The 16,205-nt window shown below is 39.8% G+C and overlaps 1 protein-coding gene across 1 annotated transcript in view; it reads left to right on the top strand.

The window, feature by feature from the left end:
- The window catches only part of LOC109424463 (enolase-binding protein), a 19,896-nt gene continuing 3,691 nt past the window's right edge, over window positions 1–16,205 (top strand). The window contains exons 1-3 of the mRNA XM_062860378.1: window positions 1–386; window positions 458–733; window positions 14,142–14,444. Coding sequence (XP_062716362.1) covers window positions 270–386; window positions 458–733; window positions 14,142–14,444 — 696 coding nt within the window. The 5' untranslated portion in view covers window positions 1–269. The remainder of the gene's footprint in view (window positions 387–457; window positions 734–14,141; window positions 14,445–16,205) is intronic.

The raw sequence follows: 16,205 nt of genomic DNA on the forward strand, positions 1-16,205 counted from the left end.
GAGCGCTGACGTCGAATGCGTCCCCGTGCGGTTTTAATCAAATGTGGGATCCCTTCATTCGGAAGGAGACTCGCAACGCAACACACGTTGACGAGGGCGGCCCCCGGTGCGATGTTACGCTATAGCGATATCAGCTTATCAGCTCCGAATATCAGAAGAGCTCCGCAATCGATCCGCAAGTTGCGATGTTCGATTTTACACACCTTTGCTCAGTGTTTAACCGCGACTAGAGCCATCCGGGGCGTTCTTTGCTGGTGAAAGAACCAACTATGGATTTCAAATCTCGACCGTGTTCGGTAGTTTCGGTAGTGCTGCTGGTGATATTGGGATGTGCTTTGGGGCAGGCCAGTGTTTTCGAAGGGAGTCAACAGGAAGTTAACGTGAAGGTTCGTTCGAGGCTAGCTATAGATGAGTCAACCGGAGGAGGGTGATCTGATAATGAATCGATTTTCTCCAGAGCTTCCTGTCGGAAATATGTGATAACAGTTCTCCGTTGATGAGCCTCACGGTGAAGTCATTCGATGTGGATCACACGGACCGAAGTTTGGAGCATGTGTGCAAGGAGAGCGCCCATGGACTGCTGCTCTGGGTCAAGTCGGCGAAATTCGGAGAGCTACCGGAACTGGACACCAGTGTGAAGTACATCGGAAGGGCCTCTTTCGACGAAGACTTCAGCGGGTATTGTACGTATGATGCGTCAACGAAGGTTTGCTCGAACGAAGCCGGCGAAGTGGTATGTTTCTGGCGTTATACTTGAATGTAGAGACAATCTTGGAAAATGTTTGCCGAGAATCCATCGATCCATCAGTCGATAACTCAGAAGTTTATCAGCTACATGTTCTCAAATATTCGAACGATATCTCTGTAAAGGTCCATCGATTTACACACAGGTTTACCAGGACTCAAAGTTTTTGGATTCGGTAAAAAATACAGTGCAAACAAGGCTGAAAAATTATGAAATTATGACTAACCGAATATAAAGACCTTCATCTTTATGATTGGATGATACCTCGGGTTAACCTTCCTAGTGCATCACGTTTGGAACAGCTTACTGACGTAGAGCACGGTTTGGGTAAAAAATTACCCTAATGCACAATAATTGTTAAAAAAAAAAAAAAATTAAACGGTGATCCTACTCGAACCTTCTCAGTGTAAGTCCACAACCAAGCTCTAATCGAGGCTGTCTCATGTTGAAGAGAAGTCGATTAAAAGATCAACACCTTCTTGCATAAACTGCAGACCTGATTCGGGATGTCATCGTCTATGATATACAGGGTGTTAGGCTCCTGAGTGCAAACTTTTTAAAGGGTGATAGAGGACTATATTGCATCTTGCTTTGTTTTTAGATTACCGTGCAAATGTTCAATCGTCTAAAATATTTGTTCACACGTCAAACACCAAAGAAAGTAGCAAGTAAACGAACCGATTATTCCATGCACCACCCAAAAAGTGTAACCGACGCTTAAAAGTTCTAGCAGCGAAACGAACCAATGTATGCTAAAACTGGTGGGAACATAAGCTGCTAGTACACAGGGTCAAATATTTGTCCAAAAAGAAACCAATGCTCAAACATCTTGTTTGACTCGATCGAATTTTCATTAGTGTCAAACTGATGTTGTTTCTTGAGTTCTTTCCTTGTCAAATATTTGACCCTGTGTACTACTGGCCATATTGTGACAAAACATTTCTGCAGGGGGTCGAATACGGTGCAAAAAAAGCAATAAATGGTGAAAAAAATGTTCTACGCATATGGTCAAATCTCAATAGTTACGTAGCTATTGAACTTCCCATGTTTCTGACTCTTATTGCCTTAACTGGCTATAACTTGAAAACGGTCAAACTTATCGCAGTTTTTTTTACCCTTATTCGAAAGATTACTGAATTTTCTATCAAATGGCATCTTTGAACCGATTGGTTTAGTTAAATAACAAAGTTTTCTAGAGGAAATAGCTCAAAAGTAGTGTGTTTTAATTTGTTTTTGTCAATTATCTTTAAAAAATGCGTAATAATTTAAAATTCTTTTTTAGGCAAAGTTGTGGCCCCTGTTCCACTCTACAATTCGTTCTTTGACATCAAACTTCTATCTCTTATCGTTTTCTTGCAATTTCGATTTAAACATCTCATTTCAGATCATAAATTTGCAATTGTCATGGTAAGCACTTTTTTGCGCTCTGTGCCGCACATTTAATTCAAAATTGCAAGAAAACCATAAGAGCTAGAAGTTTGACTTCAAAGAACGAATTGCAGAATGGAACAAGGGCCACAACTTTGCCTAAGAAAGAATTTTAAATTATTACGCATTTTTTAAAAATAATTGACAAAAACAAATTAAAACGCACTGGTTTTAGCTATTTTGCTCTAGAAAACTTAGTTATTTAACTAAACCAATCGATTCAAAGATGCCATTTGATAGAAAATTCTTTCTTAAATAATCTTTCGAATAAGGGTAAAAAAAACTGCGATTAGTTTGACCATTTTAAAGTTACAGCCAGTTAAGGCAATAATAAACAAAAACATGGAAAGTTTAATAACTACGTAACGGTTGAGATTTGACCATATGCGTAGATAAATTTTTTTCACCATTTATGGTCCTCTATCACCCTTTAAAAAGTTTGCACTCATGAACCTAACACCCTGTATAAGTTGCCTGTACCAGTTATCATACTCCTAAGGAAAATTATTTCCACACAAATAAGAAGAAGGCCGACGAATGTCGTCTGATTGATGATTGATTTGTTTTCATACTTTACAGAAAAATATAGAAATGGAGACAAAACTACTTTTAGTATTTATTACGGCGTGTGCCAATAATAGGAACCATTGCCGAAATTTTAAGGAAAATTATTTATTTCTATCATAATTTGCGCAGACCATGAAGTTTGAATGAGTGCAATCATCTTTTGTGAACGTGATCTTTTGTTCAAAATTTTTTTCTTGTTGATTTACTTTAACGATGGTTGAAAATCAACTATGGCGAATTTGAGTTACTTATAGCCACAACTGGTACACTGAGCCTACATGAAAATCAAAGAAGTCACCTGATTGGTACCAAGTAGAGCGGGTTGAATCATTTTACGGCAATTGCTTGTAATTTAGAAAAAAATGAGCATTTTTTGCCTAAGGCGATTGTATTTTGTATAACACGTTGAATAAAGTTCGCATGTTGTACACAGCATGAGTGTGGTTCTGACCGTGGTATCAAGCATCAGTAGGTCGGCTCCAGAGGCACGTTCTTCTCCATTTGGAGAATTTGTGCCATCGGCACGAACCCGATCCTGTTCATCATATACATGAGGAAGAGGAAGAGGGAATGAAGGATGGAATGGGAAAAAGGACTGGAGGGGAATAGCATCGTCATTTTATAAGAGGGCTCATAAGCGTACCACGATGGATACAAATAGGGCCCTAAAAAGGGCACTGCACTGTAATTACACATGAAAAATGATAATTTTAATTATTTTCATCCATATTTTCGGTCTTATATCATAAAATATTTTCATTTCATTTCAAAATTTCATTTTCAATATGCAAGGATTTTTTTTATTAAGAAAAATATTTTTTTGTTTCATAACGCTAAATATGTTACTGACCAGTGACGGCAATTGTCAAATTACGGTCGTCTAAACCGACGCCCAGCGGCTCCAGCGTCGTTGATTTGTTTTTGTTTTGATAGTCGTCTTGACTGTTGGAGCTATCACACAGCGGAACTACACAACAGCGGGACGAGTAGCAAAGCTTTCCGGACCGGAGTAAAAGTAAAACGCTTGCGTACGGTTTGACGATCACGAACGACTAATTTATTCAATATTTACATTTTTAATATAAACAATAACATTGCTCGACAACACTTAACATGATTATGGTGCATCCATGAACATAGATGTTGTCTTCTTAACGAGGGGTGCTCGAATGCACACATTACTAATTCCCAACACCCCCTCTCAGGTCGACAACCCGAGTAACTTTACAAACAAATGTCACAGATCCTATCATCAATAGTCCAAATCATCGTCAACATTTAAAACATCTAGGTCAGATCGCCAAATTTAGGCTCCAATTAAACAAAATCATCAAACTAATACAACAACAGTTCTCTCGCACACATTTTCTTCTAATTCTCGCGACTTCATCACATTCTTCCCGTTCAGCGCCATCTTCGGGTTCTCCGCATCAGGTCGCCTGCGTTCACACCAAACATCCAACTCGTACAGCTTTCCTGTATGGTGCCCGACAGCCACTACTTCTTCTCTCTTTACAATTTTCACTCTGTCGCCGGCAAAGTGGACCTGCAACCCGGATCTCGCCACACGATTCACCGAAAACAAATTGCTCCGTAATCCGGGGAGGTACAACACTTCCTTCGCTTCACATCTCTTCATCTTTCCGCCGACGTCAGCAAGCAACACTACATCGCCACAGAATTCCGCCATTATCTTCTCGCCGTTCGCCACAAGCACTGGCACCGGCTGCTCCAATCGTCGCATCACTTTAAACAAACTGGGATCGTTCACCATGTGGTCCGTCGCACCAGAGTCTAGGAACCACTGCATTTTCACCAGCTCTTCTTTTTCTTCCTGCGACGCCATGAAGCAAACGTCCGCACGATCCGAGGTACGTTTTTCTTCAATCACCATGTCAGATTTATTGTTTCGTCGTTTCACAACTTCGTACTCACTCGGATTCATCGGCAAACGCACACGACAGTCGGCTTGTTTATGTCCAATTTTGCCGCACCGAAAGCACTTCAACGTTCTCCACACATGCCTGCTCATCATGGCAACACCCTCACTTTCTCGCTCATTTTCGGCCGCAGGGGCCAACATATTTTTCTTCAGGTTCACATCGAGCAACCGCTTCTTGACAAACGCCAGTGTAACACCACCGGGAAGCGTCTCGATGGCCGTCACTACCGAATCGAACGACGCAGGCATTGTCAGCAACAAATGGCAAATTGCATCAGCCTCTTCCACTGCCGCACCACTCTCCTTCAACTCGCGAATCAAACGATCAAACTTTAACAAGTGTTGCGGCAAATCACTATCAGCCCCCTCTTCAAATTTTAACCGGAGGAGCTGTTTTCGAATAAATAACTGGCCGGCGACACCACAACGCTCGAACACCGCCTTTAGCGTGTCCCAAATTTGTTTCGGATTCGCGCAGTCTTTCACAAGCTCCAGCTGATTATCCGCGATGGCCGAAACAATAATCGCTTTACACTTTTTCTCTGCGGCTCTTCGCGCCACCATTTGCGTTTTCTTCTCCGTTTTCACTTGCGCGGAATCGTCGGCCATCTCACGCAACTCGTCAATTTCACCGATCTCCCGGTAGACACAATCCAGTAGCCCGTACATGTCGAGGACGGTCTCCATCCGGAACTTCCAGTTATGGAATCCGGACCCGTCAAACGCGGCGACTTTCGCTTTCTCGTCCATACCTGGACCCATAGCCTGTTGGAGCTATCACACAGCGGAACTACACAACAGCGGGACGAGTAGCAAAGCTTTCCGGACCGGAGTAAAAGTAAAACGCTTGCGTACGGTTTGACGATCACGAACGACTAATTTATTCAATATTTACATTTTTAATATAAACAATAACATTGCTCGACAACACTTAACATGATTATGGTGCATCCATGAACATAGATGTTGTCTTCTTAACGAGGGGTGCTCGAATGCACACATTACTAATTCCCAACATTGACAACCCGAGCGGCATTCTCAGAAATGTATGCATTCGAAATTCTTTTGACTGCTGTCTGCTGAACTTCAACCACCTACTGATACTCAAAGTCAGTATTTCCAATTTCAACTGATTCGTTTTAATTGAGTACGATTTAGAAGCAAAAAATGCATTTGTTTTGCATCACTCACTAAAAGTAACTATAATGCAGTTAATTTAGGTAACATATCGGTATTTGCATGCCTAAAACCATAATAAATCAATACCAAATTGAAATATTCATATTCGAATTCATCGAGCTGAAGTTCAGCTGAACTGAACTTCAACTACAGTGGATGACACCACAAGACGCCGCTTTCTGTCTCGTCTCTTCTTTGTCATGTCCATTCTCGGCCTCGTGTCTATTGGTAACTGTGTTTGTTCATTTGTGTTCGTTTTCGCCGTTTTCGCACAAGTTGAACATCATTGTGCTGATTTTTTTCGACACTGTTACTGACCCAAGTAACATTTTTAGTCAAATAGACTAGAAGAGGATCTTAGAACCATCATAAAACCAAATTAAAAGGAATAAGGTTATATGACGATTCTCAAAGCCTCTACAAGTGTAATTGGTCAGCAAAATGTTACTTGGGCAGTATATGATTTTAAGTTAAAACTGCCAAAAAACTCTTTACATGAACATTCAAATTATGCGCAGTGCCATAAAACCCAGTAATTAGGGACAACCTCTTGCATATAAAATCATCGCATATGGAAGGAACCAGAGATATGAGTTTACACGCAGCTACATAGATTGAGCGAACGCCGATTGCCAATGAGAGCAGCATCTGGATTTTCTTTAAAATTGTTCGCTCATCAAACCTTTACTGCATGTTACTAAGGGTCTGTTTCAATTGGAGAAATAAAATTAATTTTCACTGAAACTTGACAGTTCGATGATTATTTCCTTAGGAGAACTGTCAAGTTTAAGAAATATCTCGCTGTATTTTCGAAGTACAGAATAAAATTTTCTCAAAAGTGCCTCAATAATGCCTGCAAAGATTATTTCAGTGATTGTTTCAAGAATCTCTGCAAGAATTATTTGTGGAATCTTTTGAGGAATGCCATCAGACATTTTTTTCAAGGAATCGAAAATTGATTCAGAATCTCCAAATGAACCCTCAAAATAATACATTCTGGGATTTTTATATTGATCTGGGCGATGATTTCGGATTTGTTTTGAGGATTTCTTAGAGAAAAACACAAAGAAATTCTAGAAATCTTTAGAAAATTCCTAAAGCGAATCTAAAAAAGTTCCAGTAAAAAAAAAACAAAAAATCCGGGCCGGGATACTTGAATGAAACTCTCAGGCAGTTTCGTTATGGTCTAAGCAGAAATTTGCAGAGGAAATTTTAGGAGAATTTGCGAAAGAACCCTTGGGGAAACGTTTCTAAAGTAATCCTAGAAAGTATGCACGAGGGGAGGTTTCAAAGCAATCCAGCTTTCCACGCTCGCCATAATGGCGGATGCTATAAAACAATTTGACAATATCTGTGCCCCAGCTAACGCAACGACTTATTTCACCCATAGCAACCATTGATAAACAAAATTTTCTCTTGTCAACGGAAAACAGACCAGGCAAAAGATTCATTATCATATTTAATTTAAATTATTCAGTTTTCAAATAAGTATTTTTCTTCTAGCCTGGATAAATTAACTTCTTATTTCGCTTGTTACTGTTGCCTCTCTTAGCCCTCGAGGATAGACACCGGAAACCAGTGAGGACACCGATTAAAACCCCAGGTTGCTGATGTGACCAACGGCAGCCGGTGGCCTGGGCTCAAAAGGCATCTTTTCACGGGGTCCTTGAGAAGCTTTGCGGAGAAAATTTCGGACGATATCATTGAATGATTGTGGGGTTTAGTTCAAGAGTTTTAATTTAATCATGAAATGTAAAATGACGTAGATGCTGCTGGGACGATTCCAACGGCGAGGAGGGCCAGAGATGGAAACCGACGGTGAAGGCTAGCACAAGCACAGACCGTTGATGATGCCCTAGATAGGCTTTGCCAACGAGGGTCATGGCTAGTCAACGCGACCGATGCTGGGAACCTAAACGTAGGCCAGCGAGGATGGCCAAATGGGGTCAGTGAGGGAGGCCGGTGGTGGGGGGAATCCCGGGAGGAATTTCCGGGGGAATCCTGGAATAAATTCCCGGGGGAATCCTGGAATAAATTCCCGGGGGGAATCCTTTAAGAATTTGCCGGGGGCAATCCTTTGACAAATTGCCGGAAAATCCTCGAAAAAATTCCGGGGCAAATCTCGGAAGGGACTCCCAGAAGGGATTCCCGAGGAAATCCCCTAACGGGGAATCTTGGAAGAAATTCCCAGGGAAACCCGGATGGAATTCTCGGGGGAATCCCTGAGGGAACTCCAGGAGGAATCCCTGTGAGAATTTTGGATAGAATCCCTGAGGAAATTCCTAAAAGAATCCCTGAGGGAATTACTGGAGAATACGCCGAAGAAATTCCTTGAAGATTCTTCAAAGGAATTACTGACGAAATTTCTGGAGAGATCCTTGAATGATCTCCAGGAAGAACCTCTGACGGAACTCCTAACGGGCGGATTTCTAAATGATTGGTTGTATTTTTTTTTAGAAAATTCCTGACAGAACTCTCGGAGGATTCTCCGAAGGCACTACTGGTGTAATCCATGAATAAACTCCTGAAGGATACCCCGAAGAAATTCGTGAAAGAATCTCTTGCGGAACTCCTGAATCCACCATGAAATTCCAGGAAAAATCCCTGAAGAATGGCGGGATGTCTTTTGGAGAAGCACTAATTTGCGGACGAGTGTTGATTGGCGCCATGCAGCCAGCAAATTTGCTGCCACTACTCGGGGCTTGCAGTTCTGGATTCCAACAATCAAATCTTGGGACATATCAAACCTCTTTTATAAATAAGTATGTGTCCATTTATGACAAACGCAAACTTAAATGAATGAGAGGACAACGGTTTCATAGATTCTCAACGGTATTGGTGGATGGATACAGTCTCCAGCCTTCGTTACTATCTAGGATGTTACTACATCTCCACATGGACGGACAGTTGTGCCGTTGCTTCGATATAGATGTTCTACGGAAACCACTGTCAACGGCTTCCCATTGCCGCTCTTCTTCGGCAGTCGCCGTCGTTGGCATGCGTTTTGTCTCCGAAGCCGTTCTTCTTTGATGGCCACGGACTGTCGATCTGGATAGATTTTCTCGCCCTCGCTACCATAGACCTTCTGCAGTAACCGCTGTTATCGACCTCCCTCCACCGGCTTCCCACCACCGGCCTCCCTCGCGGTCCTACAGTTTGGTTTTCAGCATCGACCTCGTTGACTGGCCATGACCCTCGTCGGCACAGCCTATCAACCTAGGTCATCATCAACGGTCTGTGCTTGCGCTAGCCTTCACCGTCGGTTTCCATCTCTGGCCCTTCTCGTCGTTGGAATCGTCCCAGTTAATTTGTCCAGGCTAGAAGAAAAATACTTGTTTTAAAACTGAATAATTTAAGTTGGATCTGATAATGAATCTTTTGCCTGGTCTGTTTTCCGTTGTCACGAGAGAATGATGTTTATCAATGGTTGCTGTGGTGACGAGTGTCTTATCCGTTCACATTTATACAGTGCATTCGTCTACATACATGCAGCCGTGCGGTGGCGACAGACGGTCCACGCTCTGCTGTGCAGCAGCCGAACATTTCAAGCATAATTTTTCAAATCGACGTATCTAACTTTTTCACTGATCTGAGTAAATTCATGGTCAATGTTGACGACCATTTTCACTAAAATAGTTTTTTTTAAAAAGACTTTTCATAAGTTTTTTCGTGCTTAACATCACCAGGGATATAGCACGCACTAGGTAAGAAACAAAACCTACTCATTTCATATCATTTTCACAATGAATTTTGATAAAAATACACATACACCGGGTTGGTTAGAGATACGTCATGCCAGATACGTCGCTTTTGTATGGTGCCAGTTTGGTGTATCTGTTACTTTTGATTTTGGCTAGATACGTCGTTTGGTTTTCTCATATATCAAAACGGTGTATCTATCAGTAAAGTTGTAAACATCAAAATAGTTAGATACGTCGTTTCGAATAATATGCTTAGTTAAACAAATTAAGCAATAAATCATCAAACAGTGATGTGGATTCTTCAATTTGCTTTATGAATCATGCATGCAGCAGTTAACCCGGATTTGTTTACATTCTCGAGTTACGTCGGATTGAAAAGTTATGCTTGACTTAGTTCGTTATACACTCTTGTGCTTATCACACGCGGCTACCACAGTTGCTATGGATGAAATAAGTCGTTGCGTTAGCTGGGGCACAGATGCTGTCAAATTGTTTTATAGCATCCGCCATTATGGCGAGCGTGGAAAGCTGGATACCCTTAGGAATCCCCGTTGATATTCCCAAAGGACTTTTCTCCTGAGACCATTTCTAGAGGAATAAACATGAAATCTCTGGAGATTTTTTTCAAGTGTTTCCTGGAGAATACTTAGAATATTCCAATAGTTTCCTGAAGGGATTCCTCGAAAAATTTCTTGAATAGTTCCCTAGGAATTGCTGGAGAAATCCTCCAAAGAATTCATGAAGAAATTCTTGTTCAAAATATTCGGAGAAACCCTCGATTGCTTCTCTAGATGTATTCTTTAAAAAAAAAATCGATAAATTTCCCAAGAAATTCTTGAAGAAATTCCCGATGGAATCCTGGAAGAAATATTCTTTGAAGACGTTCTCATAGAAGCCCTTACATAATTTCTGGTTGGAATAAATTGGAAATCGATGGATGAACTCCTGAAAAAATCACTGACAGCATTCTCCAACAAATGTCTCACAAAATTCCACTAGGAATCCCTGGAGAAATAGCTCAAAGAGTTTCTTGATGGAATCTCTGTAGGAATTCTCTATGGCGTCTCAGGAGAAATTCGGTAAGGAGGATCCCTCAAGAATTCCTTGAATAATTTAAGATCCCAAAGACTGTCTGGATGAATTCCTCAAGAATTCTTTGGTGGTATGCCCCTGAAAGTTATTCCAGCAGAAATTCCCAAAGCAATCCCAACAGAAACTTTCGATTATTAAATGGAGAAGTATTCGATTGAATTCTTGGATAAATTCATGGAGGAATCTCTGAAAAAATCTTCAACGAATCCTTTGGCAAATTCCTTAGGCTATATGGAGGAATTCCTCAGAGAATATCTGGAAAAATCACAATGAGGTTCCTCGGGAAATTCCCGATAGAATTCATGAATCAGCTCCTCAAGGAATCACTGGAGCAATTCTGCAACGAATCCCTTGAATCCCTGGGAAAATTCTCCAAAGATTTAAAAAAAAAACTGGAAAGAATATCTGAAAATACTTCAACAAATTCTTGTTGGTAAACTTGTAAAAACTGCCGAAGGAATCTCTGGACGGATTTCTGCAAGACTCTCTGGTAACATTTACAATGACACTCTTAAGAAGGTTTTTTAGGTTTCCTTGGAGATATATTTCGAAAACTACCAAAATATTATCCAGAATATTTTAAGAAAATCCTGATTAAACCATTGGGTGAATTTCATAATAAAGTATCTGGATGAATTTCATGAACAATTCATGTAGACATTTCTAATGATTTTTAAATGGATAAGCCGAAAAAATACGTGGATGACTTTACATAGGAGATCTCTGGAGGTACTCCCCTATAAGTCACTAAAAAAACAAGTAATTGCTGTAGAACTTCTGCGAAAAATAGTTGAAAAAATATCGGTGGGTGGAATACAGTCATGACCCGCTGGTTGGGGGTTTAATAGTTGGGTGACTTTTTAGTTGGGGCTCCGTTAGTTGGGTTGTCAGCCAACTAAAAAGCACCTGGATGTCAAATTTCAATGTCAAACTGAAAATGACAACCAATGTTACTCTTCCGAGGGGTTAGCAAATCCGTTTTGAGTTTTTCTAAATCTTGGCCAATATGATTGAAAAATAATTGATAATCGATTAATAATTTTCAACATGTAAATACAATCAAAACATAAAAACAAATGCAAAGCATTGTCGACCAACTTGTTGCGCAGTGATTAAAAAAAAGTCATACCCGAAAAACATGTCAGAAAACATTGTCAATGGACTGCAGCAATAAACAAAACTGGCGTTCGATTTGAATAGGCCGAATCTACATAGGAATTACAGCAAACATACGACCTATTCAAATCGAACGCCAGAAAAGTATTGCTTATCTGGAGGTTCATGTGTTAGTCATTTGCTTACGATGATGACTTACACCACTTTCCGCGTCTGCGGAAATCTTGACTTTGTCTATAGGTATACCTGTGAAAGCGTTGTGTGCTTGCATTTTGATCCTGGTGAATTCATAAACATCTCCATTTTCACCAACTATGTATAAATATGTGAAGATAATTAATTCTCGCAAGATATAGATCTCTTGCAAAACGTTCCAATAATGTTGCAAATGGACACAAATTGAAAAATTTAAAATATTTTTACTTTTTATTCTTAATCTAAGCGGTACCAAAACGAACAATGCGCACGCCCCTCAAGAATTTTTTTGCTGCTGTCATTTGGCCCAACCAACGAATCGAATTCGTTAGTTGGGTGGAGGTAGTTGCTCAACGAGCGGGTTCCGACTGTACCTGGAGAGGTTCGCAAATAAACTCTTGGACGAATTTCTGAACAAATCTTAAGAATAATTATTCTCTATAGAACTCTCTTATTCTATAGGAAAATTTTCCAAAGAATCCCAAAAAAATCCTGTGAAATTGTAGGAGAAATTCCCGATGCAATTCATGAGTTTTCTAATGAATGGCTGAGAGAATCAATCGCAGCATTTCTGGAATAATAATTCAAGGAATTCCGCAAAGAATCATTTAAGGTATTTCTCATCGAATTCCAGGAGAAATTCTCCTGGACCTGGATAAATACCTGGAAGAATTTGCTAATGGAACCCGTAGATGAATTCCTGAAGAATACTTTGGAAGAAATCTTATACGAAATCTCTGCACAAGTTTCGCCAAAGAATCCCTAAGTAATGGAAATCCCTGATGGAATCCTGCCAAGAGGATGCTTTGTACAGTGTATCATTACAGAAGCTCCAGATGGAATTCTTGGAGGAATGCCCCAAAGAAGTTCCTGAAGGAATCCGCTAAAAACTGATTGAAATCCTTTAACAAATTTCCGATGGAATCTCTAAGCGAAGTTCCCAAGTAACATCGAAAAAAAATCAACAAATCTCTTTAGAATATAGCAAAGAATCCTAGTAGCAATTCCCAAAAAAAAGTTCGAGAAATTCCCCAAAGAATACCTTTAAAAATAGTGATGGCGAAAAATTTCAATAATTTTCTGGAGGAATCCCCAGAATAGTTTTGAGAATTCATAAAACAAAATGCATGGATGAATTTCTTAAGGAAACCTTAATGGAAGGCATTACCACAGTTATTCTTACAATTTCCGATGGAATTTCTAAAGGAATTAAAAAAAAATCCCTAAAGAAATTCTCAAAAAAAAAATCCCTAGAGATTCCTGGAGGAATTTCTGATGGAACCATTGGTAGATTTCCATCAAACATCGCTGAAAAAGTTCCCATAAAATCTCAGGAGGGATTCTCAAATCTCCGTTGGATTTTATTGAAGCAAACGTTCAAGCCGAAAAGAGAGATGGAATTATTAAAATAGGAGTGTTCATGGTGTGGCTCGGAATCAGTTTGGCTTTCTATTCCACAGAACTGTTACCTGTTCTGTGGCTTAGTTGGTTAACGCGCCGGTCTATCGAATAAGGAGTTGTGTCGAACCCCACCAGAACGCGATTTTTTTTCACAATTTCATCTCTCAATTTGCCAATTTATCAACATTCTGTGTCTTCTAATTTTCAAAATTTTGCTTTTAAATTATTGTTTCTGACTACGCGATGTGATATTTTTGGTTTTATAGATTCTAACCGCGGAAGAAAATCATGACAGGCTTGCAAAGCGACACTGATATATTTTTTTATTTATATGCTTGGAACACATAAATGGGATGCCCCCCATTTGCCTTTCTCCTTGCTACGATTATGTTCCATATGTTTTCTAGGAGGATGAGTGTAAACAATAGTGTAACGGTGTTTTGTAGGCACCGTCTTCTGATGCTACTTTTTTAGCACCGCCACCTGAGAGTTAATCGCTGCTTGACGTAATGTCCACAAGAGATGTCGGGAAAATCATTGGAGATATACCATGACTCCATGCCATGTGGCATCGAAAGACACGTTGTCAAAGGTACCTTCAAATGTCTAAGAAAACATCCAAACAAACCTGCTTTTGAGTGAATGCTTTCTCGATATCGTGAATAAACTTGTGTAACATTCCCTTACAGATAATTTTGATGGATTCTCGCAATATATTTACCACTGACAATTAAACAACACATTACTAACTAACCACCTCTTCCAAATCTTATAGTCCGGCTCGATTGTCATCCTCGGCGAGAAGTACCCGGAGCGGTACGAGCTCCGGGACATAATCTTCAAAAAGTGGACCAACTCAACTCGGCTGGGATCGCCCATTCTGGCCTATGCCACGCTGAAGAACCGTGACCCGAACTACAAGTACATCGATCAGGACATCTCGTATCTGTCGGACACGCGGCTGGAGTACCTGCTGCCGGCCTGGGTCATGTCTGGCCTTCCGCTGTCCGTGTACCGAGGCAAGGTGGAAACCTATAAAACCATTTCCGGCGAGACGTACTACGGCCGAAGTTTCAAGGTGAGTGGAAGTTCTTCGGTAATCTTTGGCGGCCCCGCTGACGATAACAGAGCTGCAGTGGTATAGATTAGGAGTTTTCTTTTTGAACTATTTTTTTGGGAGTTGCGTGTGTATGGTTTCTGGCCTGGCAGGGAACGTCATTGATTGGAATTTAACGATTCAGATAAGGGACAAGACACGGCTACTGCAGATTGGTTGGTTGACGTGGTTAAATGCTGATAAGCGATATCTGCTGCAGTCGAACCGATTTCACAATGTGTCGGTAGATATACTGTGCCTGTTGTTTCGAAAATAACCGGATTCTTATTTATATGAAACATCAAGATAATTTTGCCTCTGGGTCAAACAGATTCGATTGTTAATTGGTGATCTTGACCGTGGGAAAAACGGTATCAAATTTATTTACCCTAGACTGGCTATTTATTACTAGATCTATTAGGGTGAAGGTCTCTTGCGTCCACTTTCTAAATCTAAATAATTTTTCCTCATAATTTTGAGAGTACAAATCAAGAGATCCGTAAAATGTAACTCAATGTTTTTTGTGAATGAGCAAACAACAACTCGACATTGATTTTTCATAAGGGTCTAACTGACTTGATCGATTTCTCTTCATAGACTCTCTCTTTCGTTAATAACTTGATCAAAACAAATAAAATCATTATTCTTTTTGTTTCTACAGCAACATGTAGTCGTCTTCTTCGCATTTCAACCAAAAAATCATTGGAAAACTCAATACACATTCTGTGATAACACAAAGAGAGGATCGATGAAAAGAACTCGAAAATGTCAGTTAGGCCCAAATGAAAAATCAGTGTCGAACTAGCATATTCAGTTTGGTGGCCCACATTTATATAAAAAACCCGATTTAATCCACCTATGGTGAACAGAACCCTTCTTACACTTATTAAAATTATTGTTTATTATTTGTATTTAACATATTCATTTTGAGTGATGGACCAAAAGTTCTAGAAAATATTGTGGATTTGGCATCTAGTGGATTGGTTTCCAAAATATCATCATGGACCATGGACTAAACTACCAGTAATGCCAGACAAAAAAAAATATCCTACTTATTCTGGAATTATGTATCTTTTGTTAACTGCCTAAAGATCTTGAATCGATTAACAAATGGATAAGAAAATCAGCGAGATATACTTTGTCTAATATCTCTTAATCAGTCGATTAAATTAGCTCCGAAGTACTTGGTATTCATGGTTATGGTGCGAAAAGGACAAAAATGATATATCTACTAAGTTAATCAGTTTTGGCATTAGCTAGTTATTTTCGCTGTCCGGTTCTTGCATTTTTCCCACAATATATAAATTCAAAGCTTTCATTTAACATATTGTTAGTTTTCATAACATTCCTGTGTATTTGTAATTTGTTATTTATAATTTTATTGAAAACAACAATACACTTTGTCAGCATTATTTATTGAAAAATAATTTCCCAGAGACTGGTCAAAAACTCGATTTCTCTTCATAGACTCATCAAAACAAACAAAATCATTATTCTTTTTGTTTCTACAGCAACATGTAGTCGTCTTCTTCGCATTTCAACCAAAAAATCATTGGAAAACTCAATACACATTCTGTGATAACACAAAGAGAGGATCGATGAAAAGAACTCGAAAATGTCAGATAGGCCCAAATGAAGAATCAGTGTCGAACTAGCATATTCAGTTTGGTGGCCCACAATTATATAAAAAAAACTAAAAAAAATACCAAGTCTTACCTTCTAAATAAGTTGTTTCGGACTCCC

The sequence above is a fragment of the Aedes albopictus genome, chromosome 3 (assembly GCF_035046485.1).
Source record: "Aedes albopictus strain Foshan chromosome 3, AalbF5, whole genome shotgun sequence".
NCBI classification, from domain to species: domain Eukaryota; kingdom Metazoa; phylum Arthropoda; class Insecta; order Diptera; family Culicidae; genus Aedes; species Aedes albopictus.